General features: G+C 44.4%; 1 protein-coding gene across 1 annotated transcript in view; it reads left to right on the top strand.

Moving 5' to 3' along the window:
• Nucleotides 1-208: 208 nt before the first annotated feature.
• GPC4 (glypican 4) overlaps nt 209-21,603 on the top strand; it is a 104,451-nt gene continuing 83,056 nt past the window's right edge. The window contains exon 1 of the mRNA XM_070605666.1: nt 209-1,448. Within this exon, the coding sequence (XP_070461767.1) occupies nt 1,289-1,448 (160 nt within the window). The 5' untranslated portion in view covers nt 209-1,288. The remainder of the gene's footprint in view (nt 1,449-21,603) is intronic.

The raw sequence follows: 21,603 nt of genomic DNA, 5'->3' as shown, positions 1-21,603 counted from the left end.
TTCGTCCCATTGCCTCGCGGTTGAGGTGTCTCACCTGCTTCAGGGTTTGGTTAAACTTTAAGCAGAACCAGGCTTGGGGGGGGGGGAGGACCGGGGGAGGAGAAAGCCTGCTGGGGTTCCGAATAATTCCGGCGCTCCAGGACCACCGTTTGATGGGAGCAGGTCTGAGGAGGCCAGGTGAGGCTCTAGGGCCAGCTCGGAGTCCCAAGTCCCCCTGGTGCCTGCAGCGAAACAATGCGAGTAGTGCCAGCGCCTTCCCCGTCTAGCCCAAGAGCTGGGCGTTTCCGAGCGTCCTCCGGGCTGCGGGACGGAAGCGGGGGAGCAGGTATGGAGGCGGGAGGGCTCTGCCCGGCTTAAGCCCGCGGGCAGCGCGTCAGGTGGCCGTGCGCAGAAGGCCTATGACTCGGACGTGGGCTTCAGGACAAGTTCCCAGCCGCTCGGTACCCGACAACCTGGTCCCGTCGCCCCAGAGAAGTTAGCCTTTCCTCTCTGGGTGGGGGGCGGCGGGTACGCTCCCCGCCTCCCCGGAGGAGGGGAGAAGGGAGGAGCCCAGCGGGGCGTGCCGCGCGAGGGAGCGCCCGCGCGCCCGGTGCGGCCCCCTAGGAAGTGGATTTGGCCGCTCCGGATCCAACCCCGCTTCCAGGTTTTCTCCCGTCCCGGCCCTGCGTGCTCCCGCCTGTCTCCGGCCCCCCGCGCCGCCCGCCCCCTCCCCCGAGTGCCGCCCGCTGGGCCAAGTTTGTCGAGCGTCGCCGCGCACGCCGGCCAGTCAGTCAGCCGCAGAGCTGAGGAGGGCACAGCGGCGCGGCCGAGGCCGGAGGGAGCGGAGTCTGGTGGAGCCGGGAAAGCGGACCAGCGCCGGGCAGCCCGAGCCGCGCGCCGCCAGCGCCCGCCGCCGCCCACACGCTCCGCGGCCCCCGCGGCGCCTGCCACCTTCCCTCCCTTCCCCGCGCCCCTGTCCCGCCGGCCGGCCAGCTCGCCTCGTTCGCTGCCCCCGCGGAGCCCCGAGGTCACCGGCCCGGCCTCCGCTCCCTGGGGCCGCGCAGCGCCTCCACGCCCTCCTCTTCCTTCTCTCCCGGCCGGGCGCCTGGCACCGGGGACCGTTGCCTGACGCTCGAGGCCCAGCTCCACTTTTCGCCGCGCGTCTCCTCCTCCTGCTGCTCTCCTCCAACTCCTACTCCAACTCCCTCGCCCTTTCCACTCGCGAGCCCTCGACTGCGCGCCCCTCGGCCCGCGCCGGCCACTTTCCGTCCGTCCCAAAGGTGGGAGCGCGTCCGCCCCGGCCCGCAGCATGGCACGGTTCGGCTTGCCCGCGCTTCTCTGCACCCTGGCTGCGCTCAGCGCCGCGCTGCTGGCCGCCGAGCTCAAGTCGAAAAGTTGCTCGGAAGTGCGACGTCTCTACGTGTCCAAAGGCTTCGACAAGGACGACGCCCCCACGCAAGAGATCAACGGTAGGTGGGGGGGCCCGGGGGGGCCCGGGAGGAGAGCGCAGAGACAGGCACCCCGGAGAAGGGGCCGCGGAGCCCCTCTCGCCCCGCCGCCCCCTGCGCCGCTCGCAGGTAGCCGAGAGGGAGAATTGGGCAGGCGAGAGCGGGCGAACGCGAGAGCGAGCCCCCGCGCAGAACGGTCCCCACGGACGCGGCGGCCCCCGGTGCGCTGCGAGCGCAGGGGCGCCGCGGAGTTGCCCGGTGCCACTGCCGCTCTCCGCTGCCACCGCCCCCTACCTCCGCCCCTCCCCGCGGTCTTCCCGGTCCCAGGAAGCCCCAGAGGACTCTAGCCCGCAAAGTCCGTGTCACCGGTTCCCTCGCCTTTTCCGGGTTGAACTCTCTCCTGGGCTACCCGCTTTGTGGTGTGGGTGATGAGAGGCCGGGTGGGCGTGGGGGTCGCCAGTGGGGTGGGGGAACCTTCTAGACCTTGCCAGATGCCGGGGGGGCGCAAAACGTGGAACGTGATTTGATGTTTCATTGATGTTCTTTCAAAACCCTCTCCCTGCCTCTCTTCCACTGCTGACACGGATTAGGAGTTTGAGTAGCTACAGTGGCTTTAGAAGTCGCCTTTAAAAAGTAAACGACTCTCCACCCCTCCAAACCCTGACTTTTGGGAACTCTCCTGCTTGCCGGAAGGTGTGGGACGAGACGGGTATTTTCCCCCCTTTTTTTCTCACCCCATTTTAAGGGTTAATTGCACATTCAATTACAAACCTTTGAAAGGACTGATTACAGGAAACCTGAATCTCAGTTTGGAGATGGTTATGCAAATAGAGAAGGTTTAACCTGTGAAAAAGTTCGCCGGATTTCGGCGCTGGGGGGTGCGTGGGGTATTTGTGAAAGCCTTTCTTGCATCGCCAGGGAGGCAGCTTTCCGGCAGGCGCTCTTCGCCCCTCCTCTCGAGGCCGGCAGCGGTCCCCTCAGGGTCGCACTCTCTCATTCGCAGAGGCCAACTGTTGCGCGCAGCCCCGCGGGCCGCGCTGGGGCCAGCGGCGGCGCAGGTAGCCCGTTCTCTCCGGGGCTTCAAAAAGAACCACGGATCTAGCTGGCTGGTAGCCAGCATAACCTAACAGAAGTGAGCGATTCGAGCCCTGGGGGCCAAGCCTCCATTCCGAACCTTTCATGGAAGTGAGCGGAGCGCGCCTTTGCCTCGCGGTGTTGGTCACCCGGGTGGGGCGGGCAGGGGGCCGGCAGCCAGCAAAGGAAATACTGTAATTTCAACCAGGCGCTTCCAAAGGCTTAGGAAGACTTGGGGGTCATTTTTTGGAAGAGCTATTAATAACCTTGGAGATTAAGTGCAGTCGTCAATTACATATAAATTACAAAAGTAATTGAGGGAAGTTGCTGGGCACTTTGTGAGTGTAACCGACATCGGTCTAGAAATAGAACCGAAAAAATTGTTGGAGCAGCCTAGGAGCCCACTGCACCTTGGCAGTTAGCAAACAACTCGCACACTACTGATTGGAGACTGTTTGCCCTTGAGCTGCCTGTCTTTTTGGGAGCTCAAGTATGTCCTCACAGCAGTATGATTTTATTGGTTGTAGAGCCCTGAAAAGCCCTCTTTCTTTTCCTTCTCCCTCCCGCCCCGCCAGAAAAAGTGAAGTGAACCAGCAGCCACTGAAGCTTGAGGGCTCCGCAGGTCAGACCTGGGGTCTTTGTGCCCTGCATGGTTTGGGCCGGGGCCCAGCGGAGAAGATTGGCGTGAAGGTTACAATTGTCACTCCCACATTTTGAAGGGATAACTCCAGCGATGCCCTTAATAGGAATGTGACAAGTTTTCATCTTCTGCTCATGCAAACAATATCTGCCTTTGAAATGGACTAGAGACATTCAGGGAGTAGGTTGTGAAATTGCCCTCCCCACTTTCTCCAGCTTTGCTCTGGGCTGTCTTGCAGTGGCAGGAATCTTCCCCAGCCAGCATCTCAGGAAAAAGGAAGTTTGAAGGGTGCTCAAGGACTGTGCTAGGTGTTCCCTTTGATTGTCGTGGTCCTCAGAAAACACCTGAGGAATATTTTTGCATAAATGTCTATCTGGACGTTTTCCCCCCAAAGATAGGAGAGTTATTAGTGACCAGCAGCAGGAAATGGAAGCTAATGTGCTCACACCCAAAACATTTTATTCTTTTTGTCTTGTCCTTCATCTCCCTCCCAGGGCTGCTGCTTTTATTTCCCCTTTTGAATGACCTACTGGACTGCATTCTCCTGAGGAACAAAGGAAGTGCCTTTTTAGCTGGAATCCTTGGAAGACCACCAAGGACTTTAGCTCATGCAGTGCAATTTCGCACCACTTTCAACAATAACAAAAATGCATGACTGAATGGCTCAAAAATGTGGAGTGTTAGAGGCATTCATTTGAGTCTAGGACACTGTCACAACACAGACAGACCCAAGTAAATACCTTTAGACGGCCAGTATAGAAACAGGGGTAATCTTTACCATCACCCTGGCCTCTCCAGATGCATACATTAGCCTTGTCTTCCTTGGGCTACGCTCAGATAATTTTGGTCATTTTGGGGAGCATAGTCAATATATAGTGACTTGTATTCAGCCTGTGTCTGAATGAATTAATTGCCAGGCGCTTTCCCTGGCGGGAGGGATATACTTTTTTAAATGCAAAAAGTCCAGGATTGTTTTCCAGGCAAAGGGTCACAGGCTTAGCCCAAGTTGAAGCTTTTATTCCCGATGCCCTTGCACTTGCCTTCTAGAGGTTTGAACAGGCTTTAAGAATACTCCACACTCTTAAGGAGGCTCACTCTTTAGATCATAATTAAGATGATTTGATGTGCTCTCAAGGGTGTCGGGGAGTCCATCATGCTGATAGGGCGTCCAGCTGAGGTCCTGCATCGCCTATCCGCTTGACCCCCCTACTTATGAAATAATGGGTAGCCCAGATGCCCTGATCAAAAGGGATCTTTAACACAAAGGATAAGTTTTTGTTGAGCTTTCAATGGGCACATCATTTTGGAGCGCCTACTCTGTGCAGCGTTCTGTGCGCAGCAAGAGGGGCCTCTGCCACCAGGACCTTTCCAGGTAGTAGATAAGCTGTGCACACACATAACTGTAGTACAACATGGTGTGTGATAAGTACCATATGAGTGATACAGATGAGGGGAGAGGAGAGCCTAAGGAGTTCCAAGGGAGAAGGGATTTGAGACTAGCGTATTAACTAGGTAATGCCAGTTCGCTAGAAAAACAGTAGTATTAATGATGGTAAACTAAAAAATCGAACCGTTTTCATTGTGCCTCCCTCCATGAAGACAGGACAAACAATATGCAACACTTGGCATTTTGTTACTAATCTAATCTTTTCTGAAATTGTCTTTAAGATTGAGGCAGTTGGGTAGAAACGTTCTTAAGCTTACCAAGGGTTCCTTCCATAGTGACATTGAGTGATACCAAGGAGAAGTTCGTGTCATAGTTGTGATTTTTGAGTTTTTGTTTCCTGTTCCCATTTATGTTCCTGAGCAATGCATTTGTGAGCATGCGTGCAGGTGCGTGCACACACACACACATATGTGCATATGTATACGTCAAAGGATTCTGGGAATTACATAAGCTATGTTAGGATTACAAGGAAAAAAGTGTATGTGTGTGTGTTGGAGAGGTAGGAATGCTTTCTGATGTCGAGTTGATTATCGTATGTGAGAGACACAGCATATAAGATTTGTATTCCCTCTTCCCCACTTAAAGTAGATGGGTTGGATTTTGCAGAGAACTTGTGATCTTCTCTTCTGTTGAATCATTAGTTTGGCTCTCTGTGTTTCACTTGAGAAGAGGGTCTGATTGAACCACAGGGCCTGTCAGTACAGAAGTACTCCCAGATAGTATAGGAACTATCTCCTGGACATGCTCAGAAAAGAACTTTGTAGAAGTTCTGGCTTATGCAGCTCCATCTCCAGTTAGAACATACAAATGGAAAATGTTTGATTCAGCATAATTACTATTTTCCTTTTTTATTTGACTCACGTTGGGTTGTGTGCAATTTCAGGATTAGCTGGAGACTAGACTGAGGAATGAAAAAGGAAGGTTTTTTGTTGTCTCTACAGGGATACAGCATCAGTGTTAATCTAAATCAATTGGAAGTGAGTTTCTGGCTCCCCAGTAACATTAACTGTTTTGGCACTGAGGTGGTTCACATATATGTTCCCAGAAGATGCATATTGTCTTCATGAAAAAAGCTAATAGCTGTTGAGTGCTTTCTCTGGGCCTGGTCCCAAACTAAGGGGTTTACATGATTGTCTCATTTAAAGCCCACAACAACCATATGAAGTCAGAATCATGATCCTCATCATCATCCCCACTTTATAGATAAGGAAACTGAGATTCAAAGGGATTTAGAAATATATTCAGTCTCACAGCTGGGGAATGGTAGAGGAGGGATTTGAACCCAGGTCTTAGCTGACTCCTGAGTATAGTCTTTGCTATGTTCAACAGGTAGTAAGACAAGAAAGTACCTCCCCAACTCCTATAGAGGGCTGGCTTTAGAAATATAAGCCGTGAGAGGACCATCAGCTGGGTAGCAGAAGACAGCAATAGCAGCAGTATTCTTTTTTGTTTTTTTAAGATTGACCCTGAGCTAACATCTGTTGCCAATCTTCCTCTTTTTTTTTCTCTCCCCAAAGCCCCAGTACATAGTAGATATCCTGGTTGTAGGTCATTCTAGTTCTTCTATGTGGGATGCCTCCACTGCATGGCCTGATGAGTGGTGTGTAGGTCTGTGCCCAGGATCCAAACTGGCGAATCCTGGGCCACTGAAGCAGAGCCTGTGAACTTAACTGCTTGGCCATGGGGCTGGCCCCCACAGCAGTATTCTGATGCTCTAGTAGAGATGATCCAATCATGTCCTCTGCAGGCCAAGTGTTACACCCGGACATAGACAGTCTAGTGTTAACAGTGGCAGGAATATAAATTGTATTCCCTGGGCCGTGGGGAGTCAGTGATGGTTTCTGAGAAGGAGAATGTCATTAGTCAAGCTGTTGTAGGAAGATAACTGGTGGCACTTCAAGTTAAAGGTTGGTGAGGCAAGGGAAATAAAGGCAAGGAGAGCGGTTAGGAGGCTGTTTTAAATAGTTCTTGACTGGTCTTCCTCTTACCCTCCCATTTCATCCTGAGCCAGCTTCATTCCCTGATAGCAGTGCTTTGAATGAAGCCATTTGTCTGCTTTTGAGTTTCAGCGGCTCCAAGTATCTCAAATGATACTTTCATTGAGTCACTTGTGAACTCCCCAAGGTTATGTGCCCTCTTCCTCCTAGTTCCCTACTTGAATCAGATCCTCGTGGTCTTTGCATGTAACTGCCTTGTATTAGTTATTGTGTGTGCAGGCACAGGTGTGTCTTCTCCCCTCAACTGTAAGCAACCTGACGACAGAGATGGCAGCTCCTGGGGTTTTGTGTGCCCGGCAGTCCCAAGTTCAATGCAGTATTTGTTAAACAAGAGGGGGGATGACACAGACACTTCTGTCGCATTCTCTGCCAGGACACCAGTGCTGTAATGGGATTATCCTGCCTTGATGATAGATTGTCATCCCGTGGTCTCTTGCTCTTCTGGGAATCTTCTGGATCCAAACATTCTGAAGTGAAATAAATTTTGAGTAAATCTCCATGATATGTCGGTATAACCTGGAGAATGTTTTTATTCTTTTGGGGGAGTACTTGTCTTTGCCACTTCATTAATAACTGAGTACATAGGAATTTTTCAGAAAGTTTCAGAATTCTCTTTTTCTTCCTGCTTTGAGATATACTTTAAGGAACAAAAATGGAGACTTTTGTGATTAGGCAATTTAGAGCAAATTTAGAAGAGTAGTTTAACACATCAGATTCAGCATATTAGAGTTGTTCGATGCACATCAGTTACCTTTTAAAAAATAAAATCTTAAGTTTACTGTCTTTACAAAGCAGAACAACACAGGCTTAAGGATATCTGAATATTTTATATAAGCAGACACACTGAAATAGGAACAGGTAAGAACTAGCATTTTTAATTCTACTTGGTTAAACATCTGTTGCTTACTATGGAGAACATGAAAGTGCAGAAAATTCATGAAGCGATTCCATCCTGGAGGTAATTTGAAATATTATATTTAAGTTCTGAGGCATTTAATTCAGCAATCTAGTGGGAGAGAAAAATCAAAGAGATCCATCAGCCAGGTATTCAACTTTTGAAAAAGAAACTCTAACAAATGTTAGAAATTAGGAAAAAAATTGAATAGAAGAGTTAAAAAAGTCACTAACCTCCAGGAAGCCTGGAAACTATGTAAAAACATCTTATTGGAAGCCCAGATAAATGTGTGCCAGACATCAAAAAGACCAGCTGCTTGGGGGAGGAAAAAAAGAACCCGGCATGACTAACTGGCAGAGTAAAAGAGGCTGCTTCAGGGAGAAAGGCATCTTTCACAAAATGGAAAGAGTTTAAGCCAGAAGAAGAGGGAAGTCCATGAGGTATGGCAGGGCAGGTACAAACTAGAAATTAAACGAGCCAAGAGAGAATTGGAGGTGAACCTTGCAAGGGATTTGAAAGGCGACCCATGTGATGACAGTGGTGAAAAGGGTGGGCTAAGTGAGTCCAGCCTATCAGAGGAAAAGCAATATGGCTGCTTTAAGGGGAAACCATGCCTGATTAACCTCCCAGAGTTCTTGGAGAGAAAAGAAGCAAGTGGATACAGGGAAACAGACATTGTTTAGGTTTTCAAGAATTATGCAATGGGATTCCAAGACAAAGAATATTCAGGAAATGCATTTGCTTTGGGATAAGTGGGCATGTTGGTTTATTGAGGGAGAAAATAATAGAGAAGGGAGAAACCCCACTGTCCTAGATGGGGTAGTTTACATGGAGAGGGCATCTTTTTTCTTGCAAAGAGCAGTTCTAGCCTAGCTCTGTGACAAATTAGTTGTCTGATACCTTTGGAGGTTCTTTCTCTTTTGTCTGAAAAATGGGAGTGGGGGGTGTTAGAATGCTGGATTCGATCAGGGATTCTCAACCCTGGCTATACATTAGAACCACCTGAAGAGCTTTTAAAATCTAATACCTGGACACCACCCCAGACCAATTAAATCATACTTTCTGGCAGTGGAGCTAGGTCATGGTAAGTTTTCAAAAGCTCCTCAGTGGTTCCAATGAGCAGCCATGGTTGAGAACCACCGCCTAGATGATCTCGGAGGTCCCTTCCATCTCTGAGATACTATGATTCTAAATTTTCCAATGAAATTCATCACAAAGTGTTGTCTCAGTAGAGAGCTTTAATTTAGACTCAGTGCATGCTTGTTTTAATTTTGGCTAACTTGAATTTGAGGAAGGTCTGTGAAACTGGGAAAAATATTTTTTAATCAAGAGGCAAGCATATGCCATAACCAGTGATGCTTTGCTGAGGGTAGAGAAATGATACTAGGACATTGAGAGTATTTGGGAGAGAATTAGAAAGGAGTCCAGACTTGGTGTCATTTATTGATTAAGTGTCAGTGTGTTAGGTGATATTTCTTCCCTTTCTCTATTGATAAAAAAAACTTTATCCCTTACTTTAATGTCCCTTTTGCCATGTGTTTATTCTCTTCAAGTATCTTATCAAGAAATAGAAGTACAGTAAATCCCTAGGCTTCTGGCCGGCACAACTATCCAGAACACAGCTGGGAATGTGGAAGTAAGCAGAAAAGCTAAATGATAGAAACAGCTGTCATAAAGCCCATGCATTCTACCTAGAGAAAAGGCCTTCCGAAATTTATCATCAGCAATCATTGATTGAATAGCTTTCCTATCAAGAGCAGAATGCTAGGTGTTGGGGATTCAAAGAGGTTTAAAACAGGAATCAAGCTTTTGAGGCGCTTAACCCAAATTATGGATAGATAGGGTTTAGACGTGAGATGCCTTGGTTATCTGGCTGCTCAGTCCATGGCTGATTAGAAGTAGCAAGTGGTGCTGGTTGGGAAGTAGAAGGATCAGAGGAAGGGATGGCTTTAGAGGCAGGCAAGACTTAACATCTGGGAGAAGTGAGAGATGACAGTGTGAAAGAGTGTGGGGAGACCAGAATCTGAACAGGAGACCCAGCACTTGCTGATCTTGGCAGTTGGAGACTCAGAGTGAATGCTCAGAGGCATCTCTGGAACCCTTGAGGGCACTAGTGTATTTCAGGGCGATAAATTGGAATATTCTGATTTAAACGTTCAGAAAGTATATTTTAGAAAGAGTGGACATATTCAAAATACAAAAATTGCTCTTGAAAACGGAAAGTTTGGTGTTGGGGAGAGGCAAAATAGATGAAGGGGATTATGGGGTCCAAACTTCCAGTTATAAATAAGTCATGGGGATGTAATGTACAGCCTAGGGAATACGGTCAATAATATTGTAATAACTTTGTATAGTGACAGACAGTAGCTAGGCTTGTGGTGATCATTTTGCAATGTATATAAATATCGAATCCTATGATGTACACCTAAAACTAATAGGATATTATATGTCAACTATTCAACTTAAAAAGAGAGGAAAGTTCAGTTAACTTAGACGTTTACCTTTTCAGAGCACCTAGTTTTCCAACAGTGCTGGATCAATATGGAGTCAATTCTGTGTGTCACTTTGTCTTTTTCTTAAAAAAATAGGTTAAAGACTATATATTAATTCAGTGGTTTATTCACCTCAGAGCTTTTGATTGATGATTTTGTGCCTCTGCACCTCCTCTTCTAAGCCCTGTAGAACATTCAAGTTAGATTTGGTTCCTAATACTGTTACCCCCTGCTGTGCTCAGCTTGGGAAACTGACATTCTGACCTGAAGTCACAAAAGACAAGAGTTGGTTTTTAGTTAGAGGTGACAGGTTCAAATATTTGAATACTGGTTTCCCTTTTAAACATTTACCAAACTAAGTAAATGTCTAATCATAATTAAAGAAACACTAGAAGTTAAGGATAGGAGTACTGTATTAAGAATGAGGACACATTTGATGGTCCATATCTCTGACCGTGTGGCTATTTGAACCTTAAAAATAAAGAAGCCCTTCTTGCCTGATCATGCCTGATCTGAGAGACCATGTTTCTCCAGTTTCTGTCGTACTGCATGGCACATGGTAGGTGTTCAAGAAATGTTTGTCATTCAAAAATAAGTTCAAGCGTGATTTTTTTTTTCCTGAGGAAGATTTGCTGTGAGCTAACATCTGTTCAAGTCTTCCTCTATTTTGTATGTGGGTCACGACCACAGTGTGGCTGCTGATGGGTGGTGTAGGTCTGCACCCAGGATCCCAACCTGCAAACCTGGGCTGCTGAAGGAGAGTGCACCGAACCCAACCACTATGCCATGGCACCAGTCCCTCGTGGGATTTTTGATTTTTGTCTTCTTTCTAGGAATGAATATTTCTGTTCATCCCTTTTTAATTAATTCATTTTAAGATAATTTATTTTAAAATTTCTAATACATTCACTCCTAGATGCCTAAGAAAGGGGAAAAGAAAGAATATATATGTATATATATATATATAAAATATATTTTTAATGTAGAATGTAGTGTTATTTCTTGGCTTGCTTGGAGGTGGGAGCTGAGTCTTTCATGGGTTTGTTTTAATCCTGATAGACAAATGGTTGCTTCTTACATTGTCTCTTCCAGACATTAACAGGAACTCAGCTGTGCCTGCAGAGGTGCTTTTGGAAAAGAGAGGCTACCTTTGCTCCTGTTCCTTGCTTCAGCTTTTCTACCAGGTGCTCACTTCCCTCTTCTTCCTCGGGAATCCCACCCAGGTCCTGCCCCTGGCAGGATTGCTGTCTTTGTCTGGTTTAGCTCAAGGTCGCCTGGTCTCGGCTTCATCCCGGCCATTCTTTTCATGCTAGTCCTTTCTTCTCACAGCTACTTTGTTGGTTGGCTTTCACGAGCCTCTTCAAGCCTGGCTTCTTTTCTTATATGTTGGGCTTCAGTCTACAGGAGCAGACTGGAAGTGGTTTCTTTTGGATTGCAGAGATTTCCTTAGTTCTCCAAACCCTTGAACGTCAGCATCCCAGCAAGCATTAAGCCACAGAATATTTTTCCCTTCAGTTATTGTTTCTGTTCCACCACAGGGTTTGTCTCCATTGAGTTTTCAGTCTGGTGTTTGGTTAGAGATGAAAACAAAGCTCTGTGTCCTTGCAAACTGCAGTGTAAAGCATGTGGTTAACAGTTACTACTTGCAATGGTCCAGTCTAAGTGGGAGTATCATTTTTCTTGGCAGTCACTTCACAGAAAGTCCTGTTTCTTTGGTGCCAGAATAAGCAGTCATTACATTCCTTACAATTTATAGTCAAATTATTATCTACTATTGTTAAAATTGCCTTAATTATAGAATATTTCCCCATGCTAAGATTTTAAAAAGCAAAACAAGACAACTTTTCAGTGGTGTACTTTAGAAATAGTCCTTCAAAATCGCTCCCTGACTAGGGTGTTGGAGGCTGTGATGAGGAATAGTTTTTTGTGTTTATGGGGAGAAATTTTTTTTAAGAGGAGGAGTACAGTGGGTTCACTTTAAACTGAATTTGAATTAAATGCCCCCAGCTGGGTAGTTGGTTAATATTCTGCCTTGTTTATCCCCAGTTTGGAACTAACCCTTTTTTTCCCCTGCCCCTTCAGGTCCAGTGGACCTGGGCACAGTCTGGGAAGAAGGTTCTACTGGTGGGAGGTCGATTGATCATTAAGCAGTGTGGCAGTCTTAGAAGATGGTCTTGTATCTTTCAAGTTGGAGGGCAAATGAACAAATCACAACCTTCCAAAATAAGAGGTCTCTGTCAGTTTTCTTGTGATGTGAACAAAGATTTGGGTGACTTGCTGGGAAATGTTTCTGTTTATATGCTCTTCATAGTCTCTACCTTTGGGCTCTGCTTTCAAGATATATCCAGAATCTGTCTTCCTCTTACCACCTTGACAGCTACTGCTCTGGTCTCGTCCCCCATCACCTCTTACCTGGGTTATTGCAGTTGCTTCTAACTAGTCTCTGCTCTGGCTTCTCCGCCTCTCAACCAGTCTGTTCTGAGCACATCAGCCAGTGCAATCCTCTTCTGATAAACTTAACTCAGATCATCTCACTTCTCTGCTCAAAATTCTCCAATGGCTCTCCTTGGCATACAGAGTGGAAGCCAAAGCTTACGAGCCCTTATAGGATCTGCCTATTGTCTCTTCCCATGCCAGCCCATACCATCTTCTCTTCTGTCATTCTCCTCCTCGTCCACCCCACATATTGGTCTCTGTTCTTCTGCAAGCTCACCAGGCACAAGCAGAGGGGCCTTTGTACTTGACCTAGAACACTTTGATCCCAGATAGCAGCATGGCTCACTTCTCCACGTGTTTCAGGGCTTTGCTTACCTATCACCTTAATGGAGAAGACTTTGCTGACATCTGTGTAAAGTTGAACACCTCACATGTACACTTTGTCTCTCTTCCTCTCTGCTTTACTCGTCTTTGCAGTTCTCACCATCTGACCTGAGGGCAGGAACTTTGCCTCTGCATTGCCTGCCACTCAAAAATGTTTGTTGAATGAATGCATGAATGAGTATTCCTTGCAAATAGGATGCTCTTGATTAGGAAAAAGCTTTCAGGGGCATAGTTGACTCTTCAGGACTTGTGAGCGTGAGGCAGCACATTTGAACTCCCATCTGTAGAAAGGGAGTGCCTAGGTTGAAGATTGATTCATTCAGCAGCTTTCTACTGAGTGCCTAGTAATTGACAGGCATTGTGCTAGGCACTAGGAATAATGCAGTGAACAAAAAGGATATGGGGCTGGCCCGGTGGCCAAGTGGTTAAGTTCGCGCGCTCCGCTGCAGGCGGCCCAGTGTTTCGTTGGGTCGAACCCTGGGCGTGGACATGGCACTGCTCATCAAACCATGCTGGGGCAGCGTCCCACATGCCACAACTAGAAGGACCCACAACGAAGAATATACAACTATGAACCAGGAGCCTCTGGGGAGAAAAAGGAAAAAATAAAATCTAAAAGAAAAAAAATGATATAGGCTAGGCCTTGCACTCTTGGAGCTCACAGTCCAAATGGTGGCACAGATATCGACTGGGGAATTCGACAAATCAGTATTGAGTTATAGTTGTGATTACTGCTTCCAAGGAGAAGCCCTTGGTCTTGGGTGAAGTATGATGAGGATGAAGCATAATTTTCTTCAACGTTTAGACTCTGCATTCAGGCCCATGGGGCTCTTCTCATTTTCCAAAAGTAGTGCCTTTTACGTGAGGGCACCTCTAAGTACTTGAATGGCCAGGGTCTCTTTCCCTCCGTGGGTCCTGAGGAAAATTCTGGAGTACTTGGTAGAGCAGTGCAGGGGAGATGGGCCTGAGTTAGCAAGGCTTACATGGAGCAGTCTTCTCTGGTTATATACCTTGGCCATCATTTTTATTTTTTTATTTATTTTTATTTATTTATTTATTTATTTTTTGAAGATTTTATTTTTTCCTTTTTCTCCCCAAAGCCCCCTGGTACATAGTTGTATATTCTTCATTGTGGGTCCTTCTAGTTGTGGCATGTAGGATGCTGCCTCACCGTGGTTTGATGAGCAGTGCCATGGCCGCGTCCAGGATTCGACCCAACGAAACACTGGGCCGCCTGCAGCGGAGCGCGCAAACTTAACCACTCGGCTACAGGGCCAGCCTCACCTTGGCCATCATTTTAGGGGTTGATTTTACATGGGCACTGGAAAATGCAAAGTAACTCTTGCGTCACTGCGCTGCTGTTTTCTGTTCTCGGAGTGGTCTGCAGAGGAATCACCCCAGTACTGTGAGTACTAAAGCCTGCAGGTTTCTGTGAAAGGTCAGTGTCTACTTTTATTTCCATAGAGACCACAGAAATGCTGTTGTTTTTGAAGGGAGAGTGGCTCAGAGCAAAGCCCTCTGACCTAGAAATGATTGTTACAGTGGAACTCTGGTTCAGCAAAATATGGCCCAGATGCACCTGCCAGTTAGTAGCAGGATTCCTTCCCTCCCCAAGCCTTTATTAGTGGCAACCAAGTGTGCAGGTTCCCAGGAAGAGAGGAGGACCCTGCCTGTGGGGAGCCTGTGTAGAGGCTGGCCAGGGAGGTAGGATTGTAAGCAAATGCAGCTGCAATGATAAGTGTTCTAGCAGTTATCCTAACAGGATGGGAAGGAGCATCTCTGCCATACACTGGCTGTGCGAACAGGATTTTTTCCATTTCAAGAAAGATTGTTTTTCAGATCATCTTCATTTTTAAAATTGAAATATAATTGATAGTTTTCAGAATTTTAGATGAATAGTGTGGATAAAATAGGGCCCTGTTTTTGTTAGTTTGTTCAGAAATTCAAAGTCTTAATGAGGAACTCTGAGGCTTGGAGTTTATATAGGCACGACCTAATGTGCCTGGGAGTTTTACCTAGAGGTCCCCAGGTAGCCATGAGATCCCAGTATTCCCAGTGTTTCCTGGTTACAAGCCGGTGTTTTTCACCATCTTCTAATCCAGACCCCTCCTGTCATAACGGGCAGACTACCTTGCAATGACTAAGGCTGAAGCCTCAAGCTCCCCATTTAACTCAGTGAACTGGCTGCATTGTAGTAAATTGGGTGTATATATTTACATGCAAGGGCCAAGTCTTGGTTAGATATGCAGATTAAAGTGTGCCCACTTTTAAATATGATTTTAAATATGAAGATTATGGCATATGCCCTATTTCAAATACTATAGGCTTGCTATTATTATAAGGAAAAGTTGCCCCTTATAAGGAAAAGTTATCTGAGAGCAAAAGGGTTAAAGGGGGCACATATGTACGGTGACGGATGGCAGCTAGACTTTGGGTGGTGAACATGATGCAGTCTATACAGAAGCTGAAATATAATGATGTACACCTGAAATTTATGTAATGTTACCTCAATAAAATAGAAAATAACATAAAAAGAATAGAAATAAGCATTTTGTTTCTTGCTGTCTAATCGATCAAGTGGTCTGTATGCTATGAAGTACTCATGGTGTGGGCTGAGATGTGTGAGTTCATGATAGGGCGAAGCAATCCATAGCTATCTAAACATAGCTTTCTGTTTAGGGAGAAGTGATTAATTGTTTCTTTTTTTATTTTTAAAATAGACAAAGCATGTACCATTTTTACCAATAACCTCTTAGTGTTTCTCTTGGAGCCCTGAGATTTTCTTGGTTGCTTCTAAGCTCAAGAATGAAGTAAAATACAGTGAGCTTCTGGGATAATGGAGGCTGAGGCAGAGCTTGTTTATCTCTGCTGAGTCTGTCCTAAAAGGATTTGCTAAGCGAATGAGTGGTGTCACTAAGATACTAGGAGATGTTTAACACCTACACAGGGGAAGAGAGTATTTCTAAACACCTCAGGAACAGCCATTTTAATTGAAAACATTGTGTTAATTGCAAATATATCTCTATTAAAGTAGATCTCTAAGTCGCTTTAGCTTCCAATACTTCCTGGGGGGGGAAGGTCACTTTGTGTTTAAAAATGGTAAGTCTGCGTTTCTTTAAAATTATTGTATAATTTAGCCCATATTCCCTCCAATTAGTCAAATTTATAGAAGGCATTTCTGTAATTGACCATATTAACATGAGAGACTAATGGCAGCTCTGCTGTTAGGACAGAATATTTGTTTTCCTTCTTGAAGTCGCAGCAGCTGTTGTATCGTCATATTTTGCAGAAAGGAAAAACAACCACAAAAAATTGAGATGTGTTTTTAATGTGAGAGGAATACAAGCTGATCACTAAGAATAAAGGGAAATGATTGCATTTGGCGCAGTTATTAATTTCAGAAATGTCTTTGAATCTGTGCTGTATGCTTGAGTATTATGCCAATGCTTTGTGGCTTCCTGGGGTGACATTTAAGAAATGTAGATTTAGATCCTACAATTTGCCAAATATAAATTGCCTCAAGTATTAAGTATTTTTCTTAAGAAAAATTGGTTGTAAGGGAATTTTTCACCATTTTCAACAGTTACTTGATGTGTGATCAGAGAGTTATGTCAAACCTTAAATTTTTATAATATTGTATATTTAGTAGTGTATGCTCTTGTTGAAGAAAGTATAACCTCAGCTGCAGGCAGTTCCCAAGGGACTGTTAAAATATACTTAAAGTATTTCAATTGTGATAGTCATTCTTTGAAATTAAGGAAAATTTTGATCATTAATTTCAATAAGGAAGACTAGCAGGGCATTTTACTCGAGGTAAATGTAAAATGTTGGAGATTTCTTCAAATCCCACATAGCTTAGGTATGTTTCTTAGTTGTATTGAATTTTGTCCACTGAAACACTTGACTTTGTGCTCATGTTCCTTTCTAAACAATTTATTGTAACCTCCACCGGGCCTTTCTCATCTTCTCTCCTCTTCCTTTCCTAATACTTGTTTTGTTTAATCAGTCAATATTGATAATTTTTTTTCCATTTTAAAAAAACAACTAAGAAGAGACTAACATGATTTCATCAGCCCTCTAATTGCTTTCCTAATGGAAATCTGGTGGGTCCTTAAACATCAAGGACGAAGTTTTAAAAGCAACTAGGGACCCATTCTTCAACCATATGTCTTTAATTTTTAAAAATCTGGTAGGGCCTAAAACTGTAAGAAGTCACATCAGTTTCTTCCAAGGTTTTTAAAATTTAATTTTAAAATAAACATTACCCACTTAAATCCATATTCAATAGGATTACTACAATCCTAGTGGTAATTGTTATTAATTATTTTAATAACAATAGATAGCATTTACTGAGCACTCACTATGGGTCTTTGAACGCATCATGTAGATTAACTCACTTTATATAAACAGAAAATAAAAGGGCACATGGAAGGAGGATGGAATAAAGAATTTTGAAAGCAAGGCTATTACAGTGACTGAGCCATCGTCATTTGACCAATAGGCTTCCAGGTAGCTGAAGTAGAACAGGACGCCCAAACTGGTTATACATTTTTCGTTTATCTGATAAAAAGAAACATAGTTCTTCAGGCAAGACACTTTCTTATTGCTAAATCTAGAAGGAGTATATTATGTAGGTTCTTATGTAAAAAGACATTACACGGTGTAATAATCGGTGCTGTTAACATGATTTCTTTGCTTGTACTGATCTCCCAAAAACCCCAAAGAAACAATATTCGAGCAATTTAGTCAGGCTTTCAAGTCCATGGTGTTGTCTTCAGACTAAAGAATCAAACTCTTCCTATCTTTATTGGCAACTGCTTCCTTTTTGTGTATGAATTCATATCTCTGTCTCTGAGTCAGAGCTCTCCTGATCAGTAGCTAATAATACCGTGATAACAGCAAATAGAGCCATCTGCAGTAGCCAGGAAACCACAATGAGCTACACACCAGGGGAAGTGAGCCTGCGGGCTGAAGCCACTTTCCCACTTTAGATCTAGGAATTGAAACTGCGTCGGGCATCTAGACAGCATCTTCTGTGCTTCTTAAGGCATTTTTCTTCTACCTGCCCTGCCTAACTCTGTTCTCAGGACTTTGTACCTGGCACTCAGGATTGTCACGTTGTTATTTGGCCTCCAGAGATTATGGTTTATGGTAGGTTAAATTTTTTCCAATTGAAAAGATGATGTAGCAACAGTAATGAAGAGTAACTTCTATCATTTGCATATGATACATACGGTCCAATCCCTATTCACATGTATATGTTTTTACATGGTTTAAATTGTAGTACATACTACTACATGGTATATCTGCTATTTTTATTATAACATGATATTATAAAAATGCTTCCGTAGTTCTGTACAGTTAAAATTTTCAAATGGCTGCGTAACATTCCCTGAAGTTGATGTACTATAATCTATTATATGTACCCCATATGGATGTTTACGTTATCTTTGGTGGTTTGTAGGTGTGCGTGTTTGTTTTTTTAATTTATTTTTTTTATTGAAGTATAATTGACATACAATATTATATTAGTTTCGGGTGTACAACATGATTCAATATTTTTATATATTACGAAATGATTACCACGAGATGTCTAGTTACCATCTGTCACCATACAGAGTCATTACATTATTGTTGACTATAGTCCCTATGCTGTACGTGACATCCTCGTGACTTATTTATTTTATGAGTGAAAGTTTATGTCTCTTAATACCCTTCACCTATTTCACCTATCCCTCTACCCCCTCCCCTCTGATGACCACTAGTTTGTTCTCAGTATCTGTGAGTCTGTTTCTGTTTTGTTCGTTGTTTTTTTTTTTTTAAATCTTCCACATATAAGTGAAATCATGCAGTATTTGTCTATCTCTATCTGACTTATTTCATTTAGTATAATACCCTCTAGGTCCATCAGTGTTGTCACAAGTGGCAAGATTTCATAGCTTAGCTTCTTTATAGCTAAGTAATATTCCACTGTATACATATACCACGTCTTTATCCATTCATCTATCGATGGACACCTGGGTTGCTTCCATATCTTAGCTGTTGTAAATAATGCTGCAGTGAACATAGGTATGCAGATATCTTTTCAAATTAGTGTTTTTATTTTCTTGGATATATACCCACAAAGGATTGCTGGATCACATGGTGGTTCTATTTTTAATTTTTTGAGGAACCTCCGTACCGTTTTCCATAGTGGCTGCACCAATTTACATTCCCACGAACAGTGCACAAGGGTTCCTGTGTTTGGTTTTATATTGAGTACAACAATGATCATCTTCATTCCTATGTGTTTGGCTTGTGTTGAATAACTTACCTTCAGTTAAACTTTATAAGTTTCTTGGTTTTTGGTTTTTTAACCTTTAGAAGATTTAAAAGAAGGAAACGTTCTCCCCGTGCCTGAAGCCTAGGCTGACTGCAGCACATGCCAAGCTCCTCCCTTCCAGGTATGCAGGGAAGGGAAAGGAGAGGCAATCTGAGGAAATTAGCCTAGGGAGCTGGTCAGCTCTAACGGTCCAGTGTTTTTCCCAGCATTTTCCAGTAACACCCTCTCTGAGCTCTTGCCAGGAACCTGCGTCTACTTTGATTCCTAAAAACCTAGTTCAGCTATGTTCCCAGAAACAGCTAAAATGTTGACTGGTGGTGAGGGGGTTAAACCTGAAGGCTGTACAAATTAGTTAGGGTGGTGCCTTTTTCTTTGGTTCTTCTGCCCTTTGATTGGAGGAGAGTTTCCCACATGTCTGTATGTCTCACTTTAAAAAACAAAGGGAAAAAAACCCAAACAAAACCCTTCCTAAAACATTTGTCATCTGAACAGAGCTTCCTAGAAAGCAGTCTCATTGTTTCTAAAAGGAGAGGCTCATAATAACCCTCCATTCTCCCTCCTTTCCCACTTTTTTTTTTTTTACAATGAAATGATTTTATGACTGTTACTTGTGAAATGGCTTAATTCAGCTTCTTATTCTTTATGGAAAATAACTCTGCTATGCCTAATGTCTGTCTGGTCAAAGGGCGTTTCCTGTGTCATTGGCTTCCATGGTTTGTCTGCTTTCAGCTTTGTGATTGGGAGGGTACAGTCTCGCCTTTTAAATTGTCTGCTTCATCTTTTATCTTTCAACAGGTCCTGGGAAGAAATCATCCAACGGCTTCTTTCCAGTGTCAGTTTTTGAAAGATCCGTGGCTTGCTTTATTTTGACAGGTGGCTGGTGAAAGAGGTGCTTAAAGGGTGTGGGGTATATACCATGCAGGGAGACGAGCAAGGTTAGCCGTTTCTTTTGGGGGCTGACAAATGGCAAGTGATTATTATGCTCTTTTTCCTCAATGGGGCCTTGAAAGAGGAGTTTGCCAACAAGGCCTGCAGTTGGAAGACAGCTGTACTCTTTCTAGGACCATTTCTGGGTCTTTGCCTTTTACTGAGGCAACTTCTATGGAGACAGAATTAGGATATAGAAGATGCAATTGTGTAGATTAATTTTCTGTAATGAACAGGAGTGATAAATCATTCAAAAGCTAGGTATCATCAGGAGGAGCTGTCCCTTGGAACAGCCAGAGTCCAGGCCAGGATGGTGTCTCAGATGGTCCCAGGGACCTTGGTGATCAGGGATATCTCCAAATAGCCTTGATTGGCTTTAGCCATGCTTTCTGTACTTTACACGACTACTGGGGATAGCACATTGACTATTGACTGTCTACTGGACAAGCTAGTGCTTCTGTATTATAACTGAAATAACTCCCCACCTCTTTTAACCTTTGGTTGTTGGTAGCTTCCTGAGATTGTCACTTCTAGGGTTAATGGGCCTGTATGATGTCCTGAGCGTTAGAACTAAGTATATATCCCTTTAGATCTTCTCTCCTGTACCAGACTCCGTTCACTCATCCCACCCTACCTCCTGACTCTCCATAATTTCAGCTGCCCTCTCCTGAGCCTTCAGTGCAGTTTATGTTTTGCTTCGTGTACACAACCCAGAATGATACAATAATACTCCAGTTGGTTTGAAGAAAGGTGGGAGAGTGTTTTCTGGTTCCCTTGCCCTCCCTCTGTATGTGAACAATTTTTGGGGGGGTATTGTTGACTACAGTACATTTAGCAGACTAAAGCCTGTTAATTAACAACAAGATGTGAGATTCAAAGTGATTTAAAGAATGAACCAGTAGAAAGAACCAAAGCTCAAATAGTACAGAGCTAAAAGGCTTTGGGTTCCAGGCAGTTCCTCTCTCTCCAGAGCCTCTTATCTTGTTCTTTCCCAGTCCTGGTTTACAAGTGGCCTCTTGGGAGGAAGCAGAGTGGTCAGTAAGGGTGAGAGCAGGGAGCAGAAAGCAGTCCACATTGCCTTTTTGTACTAGAACTCTGTTGTAACAAAGACGGCTTGGAACGGGCCATCTGCTGAGCAGAGGAAGCTTTCCATCATGAAGGGATGCTTGTTGCATGGCGTTTGAGGAATTCACTCTCTTAGAGCCCCGATATTAAAGATGTCTTGGTCTCGTATGTGAAGGCAGATGATAGCAGTGACAACTATAATAACAATTAAAATTTGATTACGGAGGGGTTTCTAGAAACTTGAGAGTATACTTAATTTTTATTCTTTGTCACCGACATTTTCAGAAGTTCTAAGCTGCTTTCTTTCCAGTTTGATGTTATTAGATTTCAATATTTACATTAGACTCTAAGCCGACTTGTTTTGTTTCATTTGTTCTGTTCTTTAAGTGAACACAGCTATAATAGAAGCACATAAACATATCACTGCGAGGCAGGAGAGAGAGCCTTGGACTGTGAGTCAGGAAGCCAGGAGGCTGCTCCCTCTCTGCCACTGACCA

Source organism: Equus przewalskii, chromosome X (genome assembly GCF_037783145.1).
Source record: "Equus przewalskii isolate Varuska chromosome X, EquPr2, whole genome shotgun sequence".
NCBI lineage: Eukaryota > Metazoa > Chordata > Mammalia > Perissodactyla > Equidae > Equus > Equus przewalskii.
Note: the sequence above shows the minus strand (reverse complement) of the source record. Positions and strands in the feature narration are given on the sequence as shown.